The sequence below is a fragment of the Lolium perenne genome, chromosome 4 (genome assembly GCF_019359855.2).
Source record: "Lolium perenne isolate Kyuss_39 chromosome 4, Kyuss_2.0, whole genome shotgun sequence".
Lineage (NCBI taxonomy): Eukaryota > Viridiplantae > Streptophyta > Magnoliopsida > Poales > Poaceae > Lolium > Lolium perenne.
In genome coordinates this window covers 52,604,310-52,626,054 of record NC_067247.2, presented here as the reverse complement: position 1 = coordinate 52,626,054, position 21,745 = coordinate 52,604,310, and the positions used below count along the sequence as shown (strand labels likewise).

At 42.9% G+C, this 21,745-nt stretch overlaps 2 protein-coding genes across 3 annotated transcripts; both read right to left on the bottom strand.

Moving 5' to 3' along the window:
• Nucleotides 1-12,075: 12,075 nt before the first annotated feature.
• On the bottom strand, nt 12,076-15,130 carry LOC127292530 (uncharacterized). Of its 2 annotated transcripts, none has more exons than XM_051321952.1 (3): nt 14,796-15,129; nt 14,482-14,576; nt 12,076-12,400 (listed from the first exon to the last, which is right to left on the bottom strand). In XM_051321952.1, the coding sequence occupies exons 1-2, from the start codon at nt 15,065-15,067 to the stop codon at nt 14,498-14,500; spliced, it is 351 nt and encodes a 116-aa protein (XP_051177912.1). In that variant the 5' UTR covers nt 15,068-15,129; the 3' UTR covers nt 12,076-12,400; nt 14,482-14,497. The 2 variants fall into 2 exon arrangements, with proteins under 2 accessions (XP_051177912.1, XP_071674713.1); XM_071818612.1 differs by lacking the exon at nt 12,076-12,400 and adding an exon at nt 12,423-14,206 and having other exon boundaries at nt 14,796-15,130.
• A 4,827-nt stretch (nt 15,131-19,957) lies between these two features.
• Nucleotides 19,958-20,575, bottom strand: LOC127346783 (uncharacterized). The gene has a single exon (XM_051373046.1). It carries the CDS (start codon nt 20,573-20,575, stop codon nt 19,958-19,960), a length of 618 nt encoding a protein of 205 aa, XP_051229006.1.
• Nucleotides 20,576-21,745: the final 1,170 nt, after the last annotated feature.

Sequence of the window (21,745 nt, the reverse complement as noted above, 5' to 3'; positions counted from 1 at the left end):
GAAGGTTTTGAAGCAACACAAAGGATGATTAAGTTTCAGCAGTTGCTTTCAACTTATAACATGTATATCTCATGGATAGTTGTCAACATAAAGCAATATAACAAGTGCAATAAGTAAACATGTAAGAATCAATGCACACAGTTGACACAAGTGTTTGCTTCTAAGATAGAAAGAAATAGGTAAACTGACTCAACATAAAGTAAAAGAAAGGCCCTTCGCAGAGGGAAGCATGGATTACTCCTGTGCTAGAGCTTTTTATTTTGAAAACATGGAAACAATTTTGTCAACGGTAGTAATAATTCATATGTGTTATGCATAAAACCTCCTATAAGTTGCAAGCCTCATGCATCGAATACCAATAGTGCCCGCACCTTGTCCTAATTAGCTCGGATTTCCATGGATTATCATTGCATTACATATGTTTCAACCAAGTGTCACAAAGGGGTACCTCTATGCCACCTGTACAAAGGTCCAAGGAGATAGATCGCATTTGATTTCTCAGTTTTGATAGATCTCAACTTGAGGACATCCATACCGGGACAACATAAAAAACAGATAATGGATTCCTCTTTAATGCTTAAGCATTAAACAACAGATAATATTCTCATAAGAGATTGAGGATTAATGTCCAAGCTGAAACTTCCACCATGATACATGGCTTTGGTTGGCGGCCCAATGTTCTTCTCTAACAATATGCATACTCAAACCATTTAATCATGAGAAATCACCCTTACTTCAGACAAGATGAACATGCATAGCAACTCACATGATATTCAACAAAGGTCTAAAAAGTTGATGGCGTCCCCAGAAACATGGTTACCGCTCAACAAACAACTTATAAGAAATAACATACATAAGAAACATATTCAATACCACAATAGTTTTTAAGCTATTTTCCCATGAGCTATATATTGCAAAGACAAGGAATGAAATTTTAAAGGTAGCACACAAGCAATTTACTTTGGAATGGCAGAGAAATACCACATAGTAGGTAGTTATGGTGGACACAAATGACTTGAGTTTTGGCTCAAGGTTTTTGGATGCACGAGAAGCATTTCCTCTCAGTACAAGGCTTTGGCTAGTAAGGTTGTTTGAAGCAACACAAGTATGAACCGGTATAGCAAAACTTACATAAGAATATATTGCAAGTATTATAAGACTCTACACTGTCTCCTTGTTGCTCAAACACTTTTACCAGAAAATATCTAGACTGTAGAGAGATCAATCATGCAATCCAAATTTCAACAAGCTCTATGGTAGTTCTCCACTAATAGGTTTAAACTACATGATGCAAAAGCTTAAACATGATCTATGAGAGCTCAAAACAATTGCCAAGTATCAAATTATTCAAGACCATATACCATTTACCACATGAAGCATTTTCTGTTTCCAACCAAATAGCAATCAACGAAGCGGTTTTCAACTTCGCCATGAACATTAAAGTAAAGCTAAGAACACCAATTTCATATGAAAAAGCGAAGCGTGTCTTTATCCAACACAAGGAATGCTAGGATCCGATTTTACTCAAACAAAAACAAAAACCAAAACAAACAGACGCTCCAAGTAAAGCACATAAGATGTGACGGAATAAAAATATAGTTTCACTAGAGGTGACCTGATAAGTTGTCGATGAAGAAGGGGATGCCTTGGGCATCCCCAAGCTTAGATGCTTGAGTCTTCTTGAAATATGCAGGGATGAACCACGGGGGCATCCCCAAGCTTAGACTTTTCACTCTTCTTGATCATATTATATCATCCTCCTCTCTTGACCCTTGAAAACTTCCTCCACACAAAACTCAAAACAAACTCATTATAGGGTTAGTGCATAATCAAAAATTCACATATTCAGAGAGGACACAATAATTCCTAACACTTCTGGACATTACCCAAAGCTACTGAAAGTTAATGGGACAAAGAAATCCACTCAACACAGTAAAAAAGGCAATGCGAAATAAAAGGCAGAATCTGTCAAAACAGAACAGTCCGTAAAGACGAATTTTTTCGAGGCACTTAACAGGCTCAGATGAAAAAGCTCAAATTGAATGAAAGTTTCGTACATATCTGAGGATCACACATGAAGTTTTTCAGCATTTTACGAGTTTCCTACAGAGAGATCTACTCAAATTCGTGATAGATAAAAATCTGTTTCTACGCAGGAATCCAAATATAGTATCAACTTTACTATCAAAGACTTTACTTGGCACAACAATATGATAAGGAGAGGTTGTTTCAGTAGTAACAACTTCCAAGACACAACAAAATAGTAGCAAAATAAAAACATCATGGGTTATCTCCCAAGAAGTGCTTTTCTTTAACGCCTTTCAGCTAGGCGCAGAAAGTGCAAATCAAGTAACATCAAGAGAAGAAGCATCAACATCATAATTTGTTCTAATAATAGAATCAAAAGGAAACTTCATTCTCTTTCTAGGGAAGTGTTCCATACCTTTCTTGAGAGGGAATTGATACTTAATATTTCCTTCCTTCATATCAATAATAGCACCAACAGTTCGAAGAAAGGGTCTTCCCAAAATAATAGGACAAGATGCATTGCATTCAATATCCAAGACAACAAAATCCACGGGGACAAGGTTATTGTTAACCGTAATGTGAACATTATCAATCCTCCCCAAAGGTTTCTTTATAGAATTATCAGCAAGATTAACATCCAAATAATAATTTTTCAATGGTGGCAAGTCAAGCATATCATAGAGTTTCTTAGGCATAACAGAAATACTTGCACCAAGATCACATAAAGCATTACAATCAAAATCATTGACCTTCATTTTAATGATGGGCTCCCAACCATCTTCCAACTTCCTAGGAATAGAAGTTTCAAGTTTTAATTTCTCTTCTCTAGCTTTAATGAGAGCATCTGTAATATGTTTTGTAAAGGCCAAATTTATAGCACTAGCATTAGGACTTCTAGCAAGTTTTTGTAAGAACTTAATAACTTCAGAGATATGACAACTATCAAAATCTAAACCATTATGATCTACAACATTCTGAATTTTTTTAGCACTTTTATCACAAACAGTTTCAGCAGTTTCAGGCAATTTTGCACGCTTTGTACTAGGAGTAGAAATATTGCCAACACCAATTATTTTACCATTGATAGTAGGAGGTTTAGCAACACGTGAAGCATTAACATTACTAGTGGTGGTAATAGTCCAAACTTTAGCTACATTATTCTCTTTAGCAAGTTTTTCTTCTCTTTCCCACCTAGCATGCAATTCAGCCATCAATCTAATATTGTCATCAATTCGAACTTGTATGGCGTTTGCTGTAGCAAATGATTTAATATCTTTATCTTCATTAGGCATAACTTTCAATTTTAAAAGATCAACATCAGCAGCAAGGCTATCAACCTTAGAAGCAAGAACATCAATTTTACCAAGCTTTTCTTCAACAGATTTGTTAAAAGCCGTTTGTGTACTAATAAATTCTTTAAGCATGACTTCAAGACCAGAGGGTGTACTCCTACTATTGTTGTAAGAATTACCATAAGAATTACCATAACCATTACCATTATTAGAAGGATATGGCCTATAGTTGTTACCAAAATTATTCCTATAAGCATTGTTGTTAAAATTATTATTTTTAATGAAGTTCACATCAACATGCTCTTGTTGAGCAACCAATGCAGCTAAAGAAACATTATTAGGATCAACATTAGATCTACCATTAACAAGCATAGACATAATAACATCAATCTTATCACTCAAGGAGGAGGTTTCTTCAACAGAATTTACCTTCTTACCTTGAGGAGTCCTTTCGGTGTGCCATTCAGAGTAGTTGATCATCATATCATCAAGAAGCTTTGTTGCAGCACCCAAAGTGATGGACATAAAAGTACCTCCAGCAGCTGAATCCAATAGGTTCCTCGAAGAAAAATTTAATCCTGCATAGAAGGTTTGGATGATCATCCAAGTAGTTAGTCCATGGGTAGGGCAATTCTTTACCAAAGATTTCATTCTTTCCCATGCTTGGGCAACATGTTCATTATCCAATTGCTTAAAATTCATAATGCTACTTCTCAAAGATATAATTTTAGCAGGAGGATAATATCTACCAATGAAAGCATCTTTACATTTAGTCCATGAATCAATACTATTCTTAGGCAAAGATATCAACCAATCTTTAGCTCTTCCTCTTAAGGAGAAAGGAAACAATTTCAGTTTTATAATATCCCCATATACATCCTTATACTTTTGCATTTCACAAAGTTCAACAAAATTATTAAGATGGACAGCAGCATCATCAGTACTAACACCAGAAAATTGCTCTCTCATAACAAGATTTAGTAAAGCAGGTTTAATTTCATAAAATTATGCTGTAGTAGCAGGTGGAGCAATAGGAGTGCATATAAAATCATTATTATTGGTGCTAGTGAAGTCACACAACTTAGTGTTCTCAGGAGTATTCATTTTAACGGTAATAAAAACAAGTAAATGGTTTGAGTATGCATATTCTTAGAGAAGAACATTGGGCCGCCAACCAAAGCCATGTATCATGGTGGAAGTTTCAGCTTGGACATTTATCCTCAATCTCTTATGAGAATATTATCTGTTGTTTAATGCTTAAGCATTAAAGAGGAGTCCATTATCTGTTTTCTATGTTGTCCCGGTATGGATGTCCTCAAGTTGAGATCTATCAAAACTGAGAAATCAAATGCGATCTATCTCCTTGGACCTTTGTACAGGTGGCATAGATGTACCCCTTTGTGACACTTGGTTGAAACATATGTAATGCAATGATAATTGATGGCGCGTGATGCACACGTCCGTTGGCAATTGTTGAGCATGCTAAAATTTGGCAATTGTTGTGCTCATGTTTAAGCTCTTGCATCATATACTTTGCACCTATTAATGAAGAAATACATAGAGCATGCTAAAATTTGGTTTGCATAATTGGTCTCTCTAAGGTCTAGATAATTTCTAGTATTGAGTTTGAACAACAAGGAAGACGGTGTAGAATCTTATAATGTTTACAATATGTCTTTTATGTGAGTTTTGCTGCACCGGTTCATCCTTGTGTTTGTTTCAAATAACCTTGCTAGCCTAAGCCTTGTATCGAGAGGGAATACTTCTCATGCATCCAAAATCCTTGAGCCAAACACCATGCCATTTGTGTCCACCATACCTACCTACTACATGGTATTTCCTGCCATTCCAAGTAGATACTTCATGTGCTACCTTTAAACAATTCAAAATGTTTCTTAATTTGTGTCAATGTTTTATAGCTCATGAGGAAGTATGTGGTGTTTTATCTTTCGATCTTGTCATTTACTTTTGACAGACTTTCACAATGGACTAGTGGCTTCATCCGCTTATCCAATAATTTTGCAAAAAGAGCTGGCAATGGGGTTCCCAGCCCCAATTAATTACAACTTGCATTAATAATTCTCTTTACATGTTTTGCTCTGATTCATCAGTAAGCAACTTAATTTTGCAAATAGACACTCCTCCATGGTATGAGATTGATGGTAGGCACCCGAGGATTCGGTTAGCCATGGCTTGTGTAAGCAAAGGTTGGGAGGAGTGTCATCAATAATGAAACTAAAATACATGTGTAAACAAAAGAGAAGAGGGATGATCCACCTTGCTGGTAGAGATAACGTCCTTCATGGGAGCCGCTCTTGAAAGTCTGGTTGATAAGGTAGTTAGAGTACCCATTACCATTCGTTGACAACAACAAACACCTCTCAAAATTTTACTTTTATGCTCTCTATATGATTTTAAAACTTGAAAAGCTCTAGCACATGATTTATCCCTGCTTCCCTCTGCGAAGGGCCTTTCTTTTACTTTTATGTTGAGTCAGTTCACCTATTTCTCTCCACCTCAAGAAGCAAACACTTGTGTGAACTGTGCATTGATTCCTACATACTTGCATATTGCACTTGTTATATTGCTTTGCATTGACAACTATCCATGAGATATACATGTTACGAGTTGAAAGCAACCGCTGAAACTTCATCTTCCTTTATGTTGCTTCAATACCTCTACTTTGAATTATTGCTTTATGAGTTAACTCTTATGCAAGACTTATTAATGCTTGTCTTTAAGTACTATTCATGAAAAGTCTTTGCTTTATGATTCAGTTGTTTACTCATGTCATTACCATTGTTTTGATCGCTGCATTCATTACATATGCTTACAATATTATGATCAAGGTTATGATGGCATGTCACTCCAGAAATTATCTTTGTTGTCGTTTACCTGCTCGGGACGAGCAGGAACTAAGCTTGGGGATGCTGATACGTCTCCGACGTATCGATAATTTCTTATGTTCCATGCCACATTATTGATGATATCTACATGTTTTATGCATACTTTATGTCATATTTATGCATTTTCTGGAACTAACCTATTGACGAGATGCCGCAGTGCCAGTTCCTGTTTTCTGCTGTTTTTGGTTTCAGAAATCCTAGTAAAGAAATATTCTCGGAATCGGACGAAATCAACGCCCAGCATCCTATTTTCACACGAAGCTTCCTGAACACCCGAGAGAGGTCAGAGGGGGGCCACAGGGCCACCAGACGTGTGCCCGGCGCGGCTAGAGGGGGGGCCGCGCCGCCCTGCTGTGTGGCCCCCCCAGAAGTCCACCGACCTTGCCCTTCCGCCTATTTAAAGCCTCCGTCGCGAAAACCCTGAGACGTTCGACGAAACCCGCAAAAACCTTCCAGAGCCGCCGCCATCGCGAAGCCAAGATCTGGGGGACAGGAGTCTCTGTTCCGGCACGCCGCCGGGATGGGGAAGTGCCCCCGGAAGGCTTCTCCATCGACACCACCGCCATCTTCATCACCGCTGCTGTCTCCCATGAGGAGGGAGTAGTTCTCCATCGAGGCTCGGGGCTGTACCGGTAGCTATGTGGTTCATCTCTCTCCCTATGTACTTCAATACAATGATCTCATGAGCTGCCTTACATGATTGAGATCCATATGATGATGCTTGTAATCTAGATGTCATTATGCTAGTCAAGTGGGTTTTACTTATGTGATCTCCGGAGACTCCTTGTCCCACGTGTGTAAAGGTAACAGTGTGTGCACCGTGTGGGTCTCTTAGGCTATATTTCACAAAATATTTATTCACTGTTATGAATGGCATAGTGAAGTGCTTATTTATATCCCTTTATGATTGCAATGTGTTTTGTATCACAATTTATCTATGTGCTACTCTAGTGATGTTATTAAAGTAGTTTTATTCCTCCTGCACGGTGTAATGGTGACAGTGTGTGCATCCGTGTTAGTACTTGGCGTAGGCTATGATTATGATCTCTTGTAGATTATGAAGTTAACTATTGCTATGATGGTATTGATGTGATCTATGCCTCCTTTCGTAGCGTGAAGGTGACAGTGTGCATGCTACATTAGTACTTGGTTTAGTCGTGTTGATCTTTCATGCACTCTAAGGTTATTTAAATATGAACATTAAATTGTGGAGCTTGTTAACTCCGGCATTGAGGGTTCGTGTAATCCTACACAATGGTGTTCATCATCCAACAAGAGGGTGTAGAGTATGCATTTATCTATTCTGTTATGTGATCAATGTTGAGAGTGTCCACTAGTGAAAGTAGGATCCCTAGGCCTTGTTCCTAAATACTGCTATCGCTGCTTGTTTACTGTTTTACTGCGTTACTACTGCTGCGTTACTACTACTTGTTTACTGTCCTGGGCAAAGCACTTTTCTGGTGCCGTTGCTACTGCTTATTCATACCACCTGTATTTCACTATCTCTTCGCCGAACTAGTGCACCTATTAGGTGTGTTGGGGACACAAGAGACTTCTTGCTTTGTGGTTGCAGGGTTGCATGAGAGGGATATCTTTGACCTCTTCCTCCCAGAGTTCGATAAACCTTGGGTGATCCACTTAAGGGAAAACTTGCTGCTGTTCTACAAACCTCTGCTCTTGGAGGCCCAACACTGTCTACAGGAAAAGGAGGGGGCGTAGACATCATCCACCTTCGGGTTAGCATCCGCACCCCTTCCAGTATTAAGTTGCAAACAACAGACAATTGCGTTAAGTACTGTGCGTAAAGTAATCAACACAAATATCCTTAGACAAAGCATCGATGTTTTATCCCTAGTGGCAACAGCACATCCACAACCTTAGAACTTTCTGTCACTGTCCCAGATTCAATGGAGGCATGAACCCACTATCGAGCATAAATACTCCCTCTTGGAGTTACAAGTATCAACTTGGCCAGAGCCTCTACTAGCAACGGAGAGCATGCAAGAACATAAACAACACATATATGATAGATCAATTAATCAACTTGACATAGTATTCCATATTCATCAGATCCCAACAAACACAACATGTAGCATTACAAATAGATGATCTTGATCATGATAGGCAGCTCACAAGATCTAAACATGATAGCACAAGAGGAGAAGACAACCATCTAGCTACTGCTATGTACCCATAGTCTAAGGATGAACTACTCACGCATCAATCCGGAGGCGGGCATGGTGATGTAGAGCCCTCCGGTGATGATTCCCCTCTCCGGCAGGGTGCCGGAGGCGATCTCCTGAATCCCCCGAGATGGGATTGGCGGCGGCGGCGTCTCTGGAACTTTTCTCGTATCGTGGCTCTCGGTGATAGGGTTGTCGCGACGGAGAGAATATATAGGCGAAGGGGCAGAGTCGGGGGACGCTCGAGGGGCCCACCCCATAGGGCGGCGCGCCTAGGGGTGGGGCCGCGCCCCCTAGGGTGTGGCCGCCTCGTCGCCCCTCTTCGTCTCCTCTTCGGACTTCTGGAAGGCTCCGTGCAAAATAAGACCGTGGGCTTTTGTTTCATCCAATTCCGAGAATATTTCCTGTGTAGGATTTCTGAAACCAAAAACAGCAGAAAACAGGAACTGGCGCTTCGGCATCTTGTTAATAGGTTAGTGCCGGAAAATGCATAAAAATGATGTAAAGTGTATATAAAACATGTGAGTATTGTCATTTAACTAGCATGGAACATAAGAAATTATAGATACGTTTGAGACGTATCAATAATCCATGGAAATCCGAGCTAATTAGGACAAGGTACGGGCACTATTGGTATTCGATGCATGAGGCTTGCAACTTATAGGAGGTTTTATGCATAATACATATGAATTATTACTACCGTTGAAAAAATTGTTTCCATGTTTTCAAAATAAAAAGCTCTAGCACATGAGTAATCCATGCTTCCCTCTGCGAAGGGCCTTTCTTTTACTTTATGTTGAGTCAGTTTACCTACTTCTTTCTATCTTAGAAGCAAACACTTGTGTCAACTGTGTGCATTGATTCTTACATGTTTGCCTATTGCACTTGTTATATTGCTTTATGTTGACAACTATCCATGAGATATACATATTACAAGTTGAAAGCAATTGCTGAAACTTAATCATCCTTTGTGTTGCTTCAAAACCTTCTATTAACAATCTATTGCTTTATGAGTTAACTCTTATGCAAGACTTATTGATGCTTGTCTTGAAAGTACTATTCATGAAAAGTTTTTGCTATATGATTCAGTTGTTTAGTCATTATCTTTGCCATTGCTTCGAATCACTTCATTCACTTCATATGCTTTACAATAGTATTGATCAAGATTATGATAGTAGCATGTCACTTCAGAAATTATCCTTGTTATCGTTTACCTACTCGAGGGCGAGTAGGAACTAAGCTTGGGGATGCTTGATACGTCTCAAACGTAGCTATAATTTCTTATGTTCCATGCTAGTTATATGACAATACTCACATGTTTTATATACACTTTACATCATTTTTATGCATTTTCCGGCACTAACCTATTAACAAGATGCCGAAGCGCGAGATCCTGTTTTCTGCTGTTTTTGGTTTCAGAAATCCTACACAGGAAATATTCTCGAAATTGGACGAAACAAAAGCCCACGGTCTTATTTTGCACGGAGCCTTCCAGAAGTCCGAAGAGGAGACGAAGAGGGGCGACGAGGCGGCCACACCCTAGGGGGCGCGACCCCACCCCTGGGTGCGCCGCCCTATGGGGTGGGCCCCTCGAGCGTCCCCCGACTCTGCCCCTTCGCCTATATATTCTCTCCATCGCGAAAACCCTATCACCGAGAGCCACGATACGAGAAAAGTTCCAGAGACGCCGCCGCCGCCAATCCCATCTCGGGGGATTCAGGAGATCACCTCCGGCACCCTGCCGGAGAGGGGAATCATCACCGGAGGGCTCTACATCACCATGCCCGCCTCCGGATTGATGCGTGAGTAGTTCATCCTTGGACTATGGGTCCATAGCAGTAGCTAGATGGTTGTCTTCTCCTCTTGTGCTATCATGTTTAGATCTTGTGAGCTGCCTATCATGATCAAGATCATCTATTTGTAATGCTACATGTTGCGTTTGTTGGGATCCGATGAATATGGAATACTATGTCAAGTTGATTAATTGATCTATCATATATGTGTTGTTTATGTTCTTGCATGCTCTCCGTTGCTAGTAGAGGCTCTGGCCAAGTTGATACTTGTAACTCCAAGAGAGAGTATTTATGCTCGATAGTGGGTTCATGCCTCCATTGAATCTGGGACAGTGACAGAAAGTTCTAAGGTTATGGATGTGCTGTTGCCACTAGGGATAAACCATCGATGCTTTGTCTAAGGATATTTGTGTTGATTACATTACGCATAGTACTTAATGCAATTGTCTGTTGTTTGCAACTTAATACTGGAAGGGGTGCGGATGCTAACCTGAAGGTGGACTTTTTAGGCATAGATGCATGCTGGATAGCGGTGTATGTTCTTTGTCGTAATGCCCTAAGTAAATCTCATAGTAGTCATCATGATATGTATGTGTATTGTTATGCCCTCCTTATTTGTCAATTGTCCAACTGTAATTTGTTCACCCAACATGCTATTTATCTTATTGGAGAGACACCACTAGTGAACTGTGGACCCCGGTCCATTCTTTTACATCTGAAATACAATCTACTGCAATCTCTGTTTTCTGTTGTTCTTCGCAAACAAAGATCATTCTCCACACCATACGTTTAATCCTTTGTTTACAGCAAGCCGGTGAGATTGACAACCTCACTGTTAAGTTGGGGCAAAGTATTGTGATTGTGTTGTGTAGGTTCCACGTTGGTGCCGGAATCCCTGGTGTTGCGCCGCACTACACTCCTCCACCAACAACCTTCACGTGGCCTTCATCTCCTACTGGTTCGATAACCTTGGTTTCTTTCTGAGGGAAAACTTACTGCTGTGCGCATCACACCTTCCTCTTGGGGTTCCCAACGGACGTGTGCATCACGCGCCATCAATGCCTCAACTCACACTTTCCAAATACTTAATCTCATCTTTATAACCACCCATTTACGCAATGGCGTTTGATGTAATCAAAGTACCCTTCCGGTGTGAGTGATTTACATGATCTCATGGTCGAAGGACTAAGGCAACTATGTATCGAAAGCTTATAGCAAATTGAACTTAATGACTTGATCTTATGCTACGCTCATTTGGGTGTATGTCCATTATATCATTCAACCAATGACATAACCTTGTTATTAATAACATCCAATTTTCATGATCACGAAACCATGATCATCCATTAATCAACAAGCTAGTTATACAAGAGGGTTACTAGGGACTCCTTGTTGTTTACATAACACACATGTATCAATGTTTCGGTTAATACAATTATAGCATGGTATGCAAACATTTATCATAAACACAAATATATTATAATAACCACTTTATTATTGCCTCTTGGGCATATCTCCAACAGCCATCTCATCTAGAGTTAGCTTATAGCCAATATACAGAGCATTGGGTTCATTCTGATCTTCCTTCGCCACAGGGAATCAACCCGTTTTGCCGCCGTCATCGCAGTCAACGTGAAGATCCATGTTCTTATGGCTAAGCGGTGACCCCAATGCACTTTGGACCCATCCAAAAATCACCATATAGTTTATCAAAATTGGTCAAACACCATCGTACACTTCCAGTGTTGCAACCTTCTCCTGGGTAGCACCACAGAATCCGCCGGCAGCAACCAGGGCAGCGCAGCTATGACATCAGAGGAGCGTCAAAGTAATAATACAGTACTGGAGGTGCCTGGCCTCAGAAACAAGATCATACTCATCAAACATATATCACACAGGGCCAAGTTTCATCATATGCCTTCTGGATAATAGACAGCATCCCTAGGAATCAAGTACTTGTAGAAAGAGATACATCGGGATAATAGACAGCATCCCCAAGAATCAAGTACTTGTACGCACAAATGACCAAGCAGATAACAGATATACGTAGTATAAAAGGCAGACGTAACAGTATTAGGCCTCGTCTATGTCTTCATTTACCCTCGATCCGTCACACCAAACTATCCCCATCAGTAGTAATTCGATACTTAGTGAAAAACTAATCCCATCAGTAGTTACTCCGAACCTCTGTGCAAAACCTGCAAAGAGACAAAGGGCGGTTAAAGAACAATAGAACAGCTATATATGACATTTAACCACGATGATCTAGACACATAATCTAGTTATGATAACAAGCCAAACATATCTCCAACAGTCAGCACTACTGTAAATTATTCGATTCCTTATTTGAGCAAAAGAAAAAGAACATAAACCGACAATAGACATTGTACAGTACTACCATCATCGAAACACAAGTACAAGATCTGAGTAGCTTAATGCATTATTGCACAATGAAGCAAGGAGGGTTGGTCGCGATGGAAGGTGGTAGCTCTAACAAGAGACAAGCAGAACTTTAAGCTTGATATCATAGCTTCACCAGTGTATCGATCGCACTATAAGTTCAAAACTTCAAACGTGTAGACTAGCATGTTGAATGTACCCAAACTGCCCCCATAAAGTAGCGGTTGCATAAATTTGAGGGATACTAATTTGTCATGTTACAACATAGTTATTTAGCTTTATTCTGACCCTGTTCATTCTTCCTATTCCAGTGTTATCTGTTATGTGGGGCATTTTGTATGCTCTGTTTGCCGTCCCAAGCTCGTGCGGAACAAGTGCCACTTATGCTCTGCCAAAACTACCTTCAAGCACTGTTTAGGGATGGAATATCTCATGGAATCCGTCATGGTTCCTTGCTCTAACGCCAAGTACGGATGCACCCAGAAGATCACCTACTACCAGAAAGAAGAACACGAGAAGGTGTGCCTGAACGTCCCATACTTGACTTAACAACAATTTGTTATGGCCAGGGACAAACAGATATGCTCAAAGAAAAAAACGAAAAAAAAACACTGCATTATCAGAACATGCTTTCAAATTGACATTAGAAAGTCAGATTACTACTAAGTTGGTAATTATTAGGCCTTCTTCAACATGAAAATGAAGGAACGATTAGATAACAGATATAAACAGCAGTTTCCAGCCATAAACAAGTGACCAATAAAAATGCCGGAGAAGTAAAATTGTTCAGCAAAACTTAAGGTCATGGTACTCTTAAGTTGCCAACCCAGTCATTTTTCAGTTAGAGCACGATTTGATTACATAGATGGGCTATGCATATCCTAGCAACAATGCCTTGTGCAAAACTGACTCTACTCATTCGCCAATGCCTTCTAACCTATAGCTGAGAAGTCCTACACGTCCTCGCTGTCCCTAAAACAATTTGTGAACAAGACAATTATAAGTTTATTGCACACAAAGACACACCCATATGGCATTTTAAACAAGCATATATACAGGTGGAGAACAGGATGATCAGACCAGAGAGCCAGATATGCATCTAGCACCTTTTTACAGAATCAATTTAACCAGACATGTGAAGCGCTGAGGTTACACAAACAATGCGCTGATATATACTACATATAGTGACCTTATCAGACTGACGTGGATCTGAAATTGAGATGCTCAAAGAAGAAAACCAAAAAAGTTGTGTTATCAGGACATGCTTCCAAATTGACATTAGACAGTCAGATTACTACTGGGTTGGTAATTATTAGCCCTTCTTCGACACAAAAATGAAGGAAAGATGAGATAACAGCTATAAACAACAGTTTCCAGCCATAAACAAGTGACCCGATAAAAAAATGCAGTAGAAGTAAAATTGTTCAGAAGAACTTAAGGTCATGGTACTCTTAACTTGTCAAGCCAGTCGTTTTTCACATAGACCACAATCTGATTACATAGATGGGCAATGCATATCCGGGTAACAATGCCTTGTGCAAAACTGAGGCTACTCATTCGGCCAGGCCTTCTAACCTGTAGCTGAGAAGTCCTACACGTCCTCGCTGTCCGCAAAACAATTTGTGAACAAGACAATTATAAGTTTATTGCACACAAAGTCACACCCATATGATCATCTCAAACAAGCACAGATACAGGCGCAGAACAATATAATCAGACCAGAGAGCCAGATATGCATCTAGCACCTCTTTTACAGAATGAATTTAAGCAGACATGCAAAGCGCTGAGGTTACACAAGCAATGCGCTGATATATGCTAGTAATACCACAAATACAGGGACCTTATCAGACTGTGGTGGATCGGAAATGGAGATGCTCACCTATAAGTAACCTGTCCTAATGCCTGGTCAAGCGTCGGATCTCCCGTGTACAGCGGAGACGCTTTCCTCTCCACTCCGCCTTTTGCGCGTTGGCCCTGCGAGGAGGTCATCAGCAGCGAGTGCGGGAGAAGATTTAGAATCAAACCCTCAAACCCCGCTGTGGAAAACCAAACGGAAACCCGAATCGAACCCAACCAAACCCCCCGTGTTGCGGAATTGAACCCTCCCGAAACCCACAACCCCGAATCGAACCTCCAGAAACCCTAAACCCCGAATCAAGCCAAGCATTGGTACCCGAATCGAACCCTGTCTACCTTTCACGGTCGTGTCGAGGCGCGTTGGACGTAGCGGGGGACAGGAGGTACTTGGTGAAGCCGACGCCCTTGGAGTAGCAGAGGTAGGCCGCGCCGCCGACGAACCCAAGCGCCCCGCACGCGACGGCGAGTGCGCGGAAGGCGCCGTGCGTCGCGTAGTGGCCCGCAGTGGCGCCGGCGGCGGCCACCTCCACCTTGAGAGCGGCGACCGTCCCGTTGCGGGCGACGGCGGAGACCCTGCCGGACGCCCGAATGATCATCTGCGCCGCCATGCTCTCGTCTGGCGTGGAGAAAGGTGGGCGAAGGGGACTGACTGGTCGAGCGAGCGATGCGGCGGCTGGTGATAAATGCGGCTCGCTCGATCTTCGGCTACGGACGCTGACTGCTGGGCCCCAGCAGTATCTTGGCCGTACCGTGCAGTGCCGTCCTATTCGCTACCTTCTATGACTGTGTATTGGACCCACTGGTCATAGCCTAGATCTCAGAGCATCTCTCTAGCATAGCCACTAAAAACACGAACTAAAAATTTAGAGTTCAGTTCACTAAATTCGTATTTACAGGTCAAAAATTAGCGCAGAACAGAGTTCGTAAACTAAAACTGCAAAAAGACATTCCTAAATATGTCAGTGGGCTCATGATATCAGTTTTTTTCCTTGTCTCCTCCTTCTTCTTCCTCCAGCCACCCTAGCCTGCTCTGCCCCAGCCGCGAGCCCCGCCCAGCCCGGCCGCGCCCCGCCCCGCTTCTCCTTGGACGTGGCCTTCCACGCCCTGCTCGCCCCGCCCTGCTCCGTAAACTAAAAACTGAGTTCAGCGCAAAACAAAACCGTAAACTAAAATTGTAAAAAGACATATTCTTAAATATGTCAGTGGATCCATGATATCATTTTTTTCTTGCCTCCTTCTTCCTCCAGCCACCCCGGCCTGCTCCGTCCCAGCCGCGCCCCGCTTCGCCTCGGCCACGCCCCACCCTGCTCACCCCGCTCGCACCCTGCTTCGCCCCACATGCGCCCTCCGCCCAGCCCCGCCCCGGCCCCGCACCGACCAGCCCCGCCGCTTCGCCTCGCCCCGGCCAGCCCCAGCCCTGCTCCGCCCCGCCCCGCCCGCGCCGCCCCACGCCGTCGCGGGCTCGCCGGAATTTGGTTAGATTCCGACGAATTTGGTTGAATTCCGGCGACGGTACCGGCGGAAGCATTTAGCTCGATCTGAAATTTCAGCGCGGCACGAATAGAGTTTTGTGTTAAGTTTGCCCTTTCGACCCCTACCAATATATGCCGAGTTGGGTTTTCGGTCTCGGTCTGAAAACTTTTTTTTGGTTTTAACTCGTTTACGATGACTGATCTGCGCTATTTTTTGAACTGAACCCGTAAATCGGCAGTTATTATTCAGTTTTGCCCAATTTACGGCTCTGCTAGAGATGCACTCACGCAGCTATTTAGCTATTTCTCTCTGTTGTTGTTTTGAGGCTGCCAGCTGTAGATAGGAGCGGAAGTGCGGATTTTGTTAATTATACAACGAAAGTTGGAGTTCAGCAAATGAGCGTGTTTCCCTCGGGATCAAATCCCCCGATCATAGGTTGTCAACAATTTAGCCATCGTATACGTTCACAATCTTTCCCACAAAAAGAACGAAAGAAAGAAAAAACACAACAAGTGGGATCTCACAGCGCCATCCTCACATGACTCCGGCCGCTCGCACCAGCAACAACTCTATTGATGGTCCTCCGGAGAAGCGGCCGTGTGGTCACTGGTGCAGCAGCCCTCCTCCTGTTACGCATCCGTCCTCAACGATCTGCATCCCCCAGTCTATGCATGTAGGCGTTGCTCCTCCGTCGGCCACAGCTGTCGCCAGAGAACCCGATGTGGCGTTGCTGATGCAGCACCGGCATGATGGCGCTTGCAGCAACGCCGATGATCGATGGTAGCAGCACCGATGTGGCATGGTAGAACCTCCGGCCGCCGACAGCAACACTTTCAGCTCCATTTTATTTCATATACATTCCATTGTATAATGTCTATATATCATTTTGTTCGATATTGCGGGAGCAAAAGTTTCAATTTCCGAAAGATCCCTCTCATCATTTTTCATGACCAAGGAAAAAAGCTATATATGCTTATATTTTCAATCACCATGACTCTAATTATTACACAGAGTGTCTTGAGATAGTGTTTGTTGTTCTCTACTATAAATATTTGTCTATAACTCAATCACTTAGGCTACCTAAAGTTAGACATTACTACAAGAAATTATGGATTCCTATCGTATATGAATGAATGCACCATTTTGTTTGTTCTCTCCCCTTGAATTTCAGCAGATCAACAACTCTAGGTACTCATAAAAAAATACAGTATTTTATACTACTTTATTGTGACTTGCTCAGTTTGCATCTAACCAGAATTTCTACATTTCCACAATTTATTTTGAAGCTTTTACCTTTTTGGAGAAATGTATATCTGTAATTTCCCTACTATCAAAAGTCAGATCACCAGAGGACTTAATTGTTCAGATGCTAAAATAGAATTCTCAAATTAACGTGTTATTCTCTATTTCTGTTTGTTCGAGTGGAGGGATTGGAGAAATGAAAATTAAACACGACTCTTGCTACTGTGTGCTTTTAATGGAGCATAGCACATAGTTTGGTGTTTCATGGGAGGACAAAATCAACAAGTTAGTGATTCATTCAGATGTACAATGGAGTGTACGTATAGAAGCAAAATCATCAGCTATGTACATTGTCTCACATATTTAAGCATATCTGCAGCAACGCGTGGGTTTCATCTAGTTTATAGAAATAATATGTCATGCATAGAGTTCAGTTCTGCAATAAATAACACATGCCGGCTCAGGCTGAATGATTCATTAGATATATGTTAAAACTATTTGAGAGATAAAAACACAAATGACTCCATCTAGGTATGAATTGAACCGAGTGTTCTTACCACAATTGCATTAGGCTACTAAGTACAATGATGTTGCTTAACTAACTCTATACTTTTACATGATTATTACACCACAAGATCAGGGGAAAACATCCACGTTGATTGCCAGTGATCGACGCCTCTCTGTGGTTTACTCATAGTTCGCGATTTGATATTGAATAGCTCGCCTGTGTCGGCAAAATAGATAGTATCCTTTTCCACACCAGCATAGGCGGAAATTGACTTGCAGTAGCGTTTGCTAATGAAAAGCGCTTGACCACCAAGTCCATCTAAAACCGGCACCCACACACCTTTGCGAATAGAAGCTTCAAAAACCTCTACCTTGCGAGTGCGGTTGATGCCTTCTTCCGCGTTGGGCACCCGCAAATGTCTTCTCACCATGAGTAACTTTCCACGTGACTGGACCAAGTACCAAATGACCATAATGAAATCCTTTGATTCATGTGACACGTCAGTATCTTTCAGGTAGGCTATACCCTCGAGAACCTTCTCATCGCCAGTTTTGTCCCTAAGTTCATCTAATGCACATTCCTCTTCATTCTCCTCTTGTGTTAGTTCCTCGTCGATGTAGTCCATGTCGTTCTCATCTGTATCGCCATCGTTATCGTTGCTGACCTCGGAGTTGTCGTTGTCATCATCCCTCCATACATGGAGACGGTATATGCGGGAGGGCGGGCACTTGATGAGGCGCTCGATACTGGTAACGTTGGGCACGCCATCGCCATCGAAACCGATACCGAGGTAGACGAGGTCCTTGGTGTGGGTGATCCCGTAGAGTTTGCCTCCAAGAAATGCAACGTCCATGATGTAGATGAAAGGAGCCTTTTGTGGTTCAGGCAGCCACACGCCCTTCCCTGGCTTGACCAAGATGAGGGGATGATTCCAGTTGTTCGTCAGGACAACGACGACATCACTAGGGCCTGAATGCATGAGCACTTTGCGGACCTCGAAGAGCTCGGAAACGTTGCCGATGATGGTGTTCAGCTCCGGTAGCGGCACCGTGGTGTCGGAGAAAGGATTGTGCAGGAAGTAAGTATGGGCTTTCCTTTCGTCGATGCAGTCAAGGGCGAGCCAGTCGTCGGTGGAGCCAATGCACGTCGCTTTATCTGGCAAAGTATAGGCAGGGAGCGGTGTCCATCGTCATCATCGAAGGGTACCAAGAACGAGCCATCGGAGAAGACGACCCACGGCAGCAGCCGCGTCGCCGCGTCGTGGTGGCGCATAGCCTGAAGCCACGAACGGCACACCGCCCGGAAGCGAGCGCGGTCAGCGGAGAGCGCGCGCTGCCGGACATGGCACAAGGCCTCGAAGCCGTCACGGTCGACAGAGATATTCCAGTGTAGGTGTAGGATCTGAGACCACGCCATTGAGAAGGTGAAGCAGCGGCGTCTCCGGTGGTGGTCAGGTGGGGTGCAGCCTAGGCGGTCGATGACGAGGGCTAGGATGTCCTCCGGGATGTCAGACCATGGCGGAACTGACGACGACGATGCCATTGATCGATCGATCAGTGCTTGATCAAGATCTGGATCGCCCTGGATACCAGCATACGTGTGTACTGTATATACTAGGTAGGTTGGGTCCGAAGTCGACAGTGAGTCCAGGTCCGTGGACCCTTTTTTGACAGAAAAATAAAATAAATGTTGTCGGACGTGACTCGGACCCGGCTGGTTTCCGTACGTATTAAGATTTAGTATAAGAACCAACGAGTTCAGGAAACGATACCATAGTAGGATCTTACGTTTTTTCCCTCAAATTTGGCAGATCGATAGGAAGGAAATAAATGTTCTTGGACGTGACTTGGAGCGATTTTTTTTTAAAATAATTTTTTTTTCTTATTCTATAAATAATATTTGTTTAGACTTTTTCTAGAAATAATACACCGTCAGGTTCAAGGAACCCGATTTTTAAAAATCGGGGTAGTAGAACCCAAGTATACAAAAATCGGGGTAGTCTAACCCAAAAAAAAATTCGGGGCAGTGGAGCCCGGCTTATTGTGTTACCGTGCGGAGGGAAAAGAAAAATAATGAATCGGGTTAGAGGAACCCGATTTTTATAAATCGAGCTAGAGGAACCCGATTTTTGGCCGAGTTTGCTCTCAGCATCATTTCGAGCCACCCTCTCCCGCCACCCCTTCCCGCCGTCGTGTTTCCCGCCACCACTTCCCGCCCCCAGGTGATGCATGCACCACCTGCTCTGCATGTTCTGCCATGGCGTCCCTTCATCAGGTCATGCTTGTTTCAGCGTCTTGATAGCCGCAAGTATATATGCATGCCTGTTGTGGAGGTTGCACACATTTGGGCGATCTTTCACAATTGATTTTTTTATCTGCCTGAAGAACCCTAACAAGCTAGCAGTGTTCTTCCTCTCAACAAATGCAAATGCGAGAGGCACAATTCGATTATTGCCGTCCACGCCAATGGCTGTCAGAATCTGACCCATGTACTTGCCAGTCAGAAAAGTTCCATCTACACACATCACCAGACGATAGTGGTTGAAAGCCTCGATGCATATGTTGAATGCGAAGAACACCATGTGCAGAACCCTGACAGTAGGGAACTCTGGTATCCCAAAATCTTGTATGTCCACATAGGTGCCCGGATTCCGGTCCTTCAATGTCTGGAGGTGACGGACGACGCCGTCATAAGCATCTAGGAAGGTCCCGAATCTGTTCTCCAGTGCCGTCTGTTTAGCCCTCCATGCCTTGCCATATGAAATTACATACTCATATTTAAGGTGAACTCTCTGCTGGATGGCTTTAACCCCAATCGCTTTATTCTCTACAATCTCCTTGTACAACAGGCGAGCAAGCAAAATGGAGGTAAGGTTTCGGTGATCCAGCAGCATACTCTTAAGGACACATGTGTGTGGCACGAAGTCGCTCACAACTCATGTTGTGTCATACTTCGAACAATACCCATGCACCCTTGATGGACATCTAGCATCGTTGCAGACCACTGTCAAGAATTTCGGACTTGAAACGGTGGTTCTGAATACCCTTTGTGTGTTCATTTCCCACTGAGTGATTGCTTCCTGCAGATGTCTCTTGTCAGCATATCTAGCATCAATTGAGATGGTGTTCATGTTGTACTCCTAGGCAGAATCATGCCGGTCATCCACTATCATTGCCTCTGACAAATCCTGGTTTCAAGAAGAGGGGATTGAATCCTCCTCCTCGTTGTCATCTGAATTATCGGATCCACCGGATTGATCTGAATGAAGCTCATCCTCCACTCGATCCTCATCTTCCTCGTCTATCATGTTCTTCTTCTGCTCTTCTTCTTCTTCTTCTTCTTCTTCTTCTTCTTCTTCTTCTTCTTCGTCGCTATCAACCTCGGCACTACCATCATGACCACCAGCTGCATGGCTACTCTGCCCGGATTGGAAACTGCTGCCTCCAGCATCATAAGTTTGACTGCTCTGGCCTGGATGGAACTCACCCTCGCCTTCGTGGGAATTGACCTCCTTCTTCTTCCTGCAGATGTCTCTTGTCAGCATATCTAATTTGTTTTCCTACCCGTCATCTCTCACTCGAGCCATGATGAAATGGTGGTTCATCCAAGTTGAAGATTGTTGAAACTTTGCCACTAGGTCGATCTCCAACTTAGCATGTAAGGCTACCTAGGTGGATATCTGTTTAGTTGAGGCCTATGCCTATCCTAGTATTATGTTAAGGCCAATTTACATATCCTGGTAAGAAAAATTCAAGTTACTAGCAGGAGCTCTGCCTTTCATTGATAGGAGAGTTGCCTAGTTAACGCACCACCATGCACACCAATACACAAATGAGTATCGACAAGGCACCTCCCACCACACCGCAAGAACCACCACCGAAGAAGAGAGAGGAACCAAGCCGCTACGGGACAAGCGGAAATGGGCCATCCAAACAATGGAGAGGATAAACACCCAAACAAATTAGGAGAGGAGAAGCACACCTCGAGGGCCTCACGACATATGTAGCATCCAGCGCTATGCCATGCCCTGCACGGTCCACCAACAACCACCTTCTAGTGTCAC

Coding starts and splice junctions, on each gene's coding strand:
- LOC127292530 (XM_071818612.1), bottom strand. CDS start 15,067: ATGGCGGCGCAGATGATCATTCGGGCGTCCGGCAGGGTCTCCGCCGTC. Junction 14,577..14,795: donor CCTCGACACGACCGTGAAAG/GTAGACAGGGTT, acceptor ACCTCCTCGCAG/GGCCAACGCGCAAAAGGCGG.
- LOC127346783 (XM_051373046.1), bottom strand. CDS start 20,575: ATGCTGCTGGATCACCGAAACCTTACCTCCATTTTGCTTGCTCGCCTG.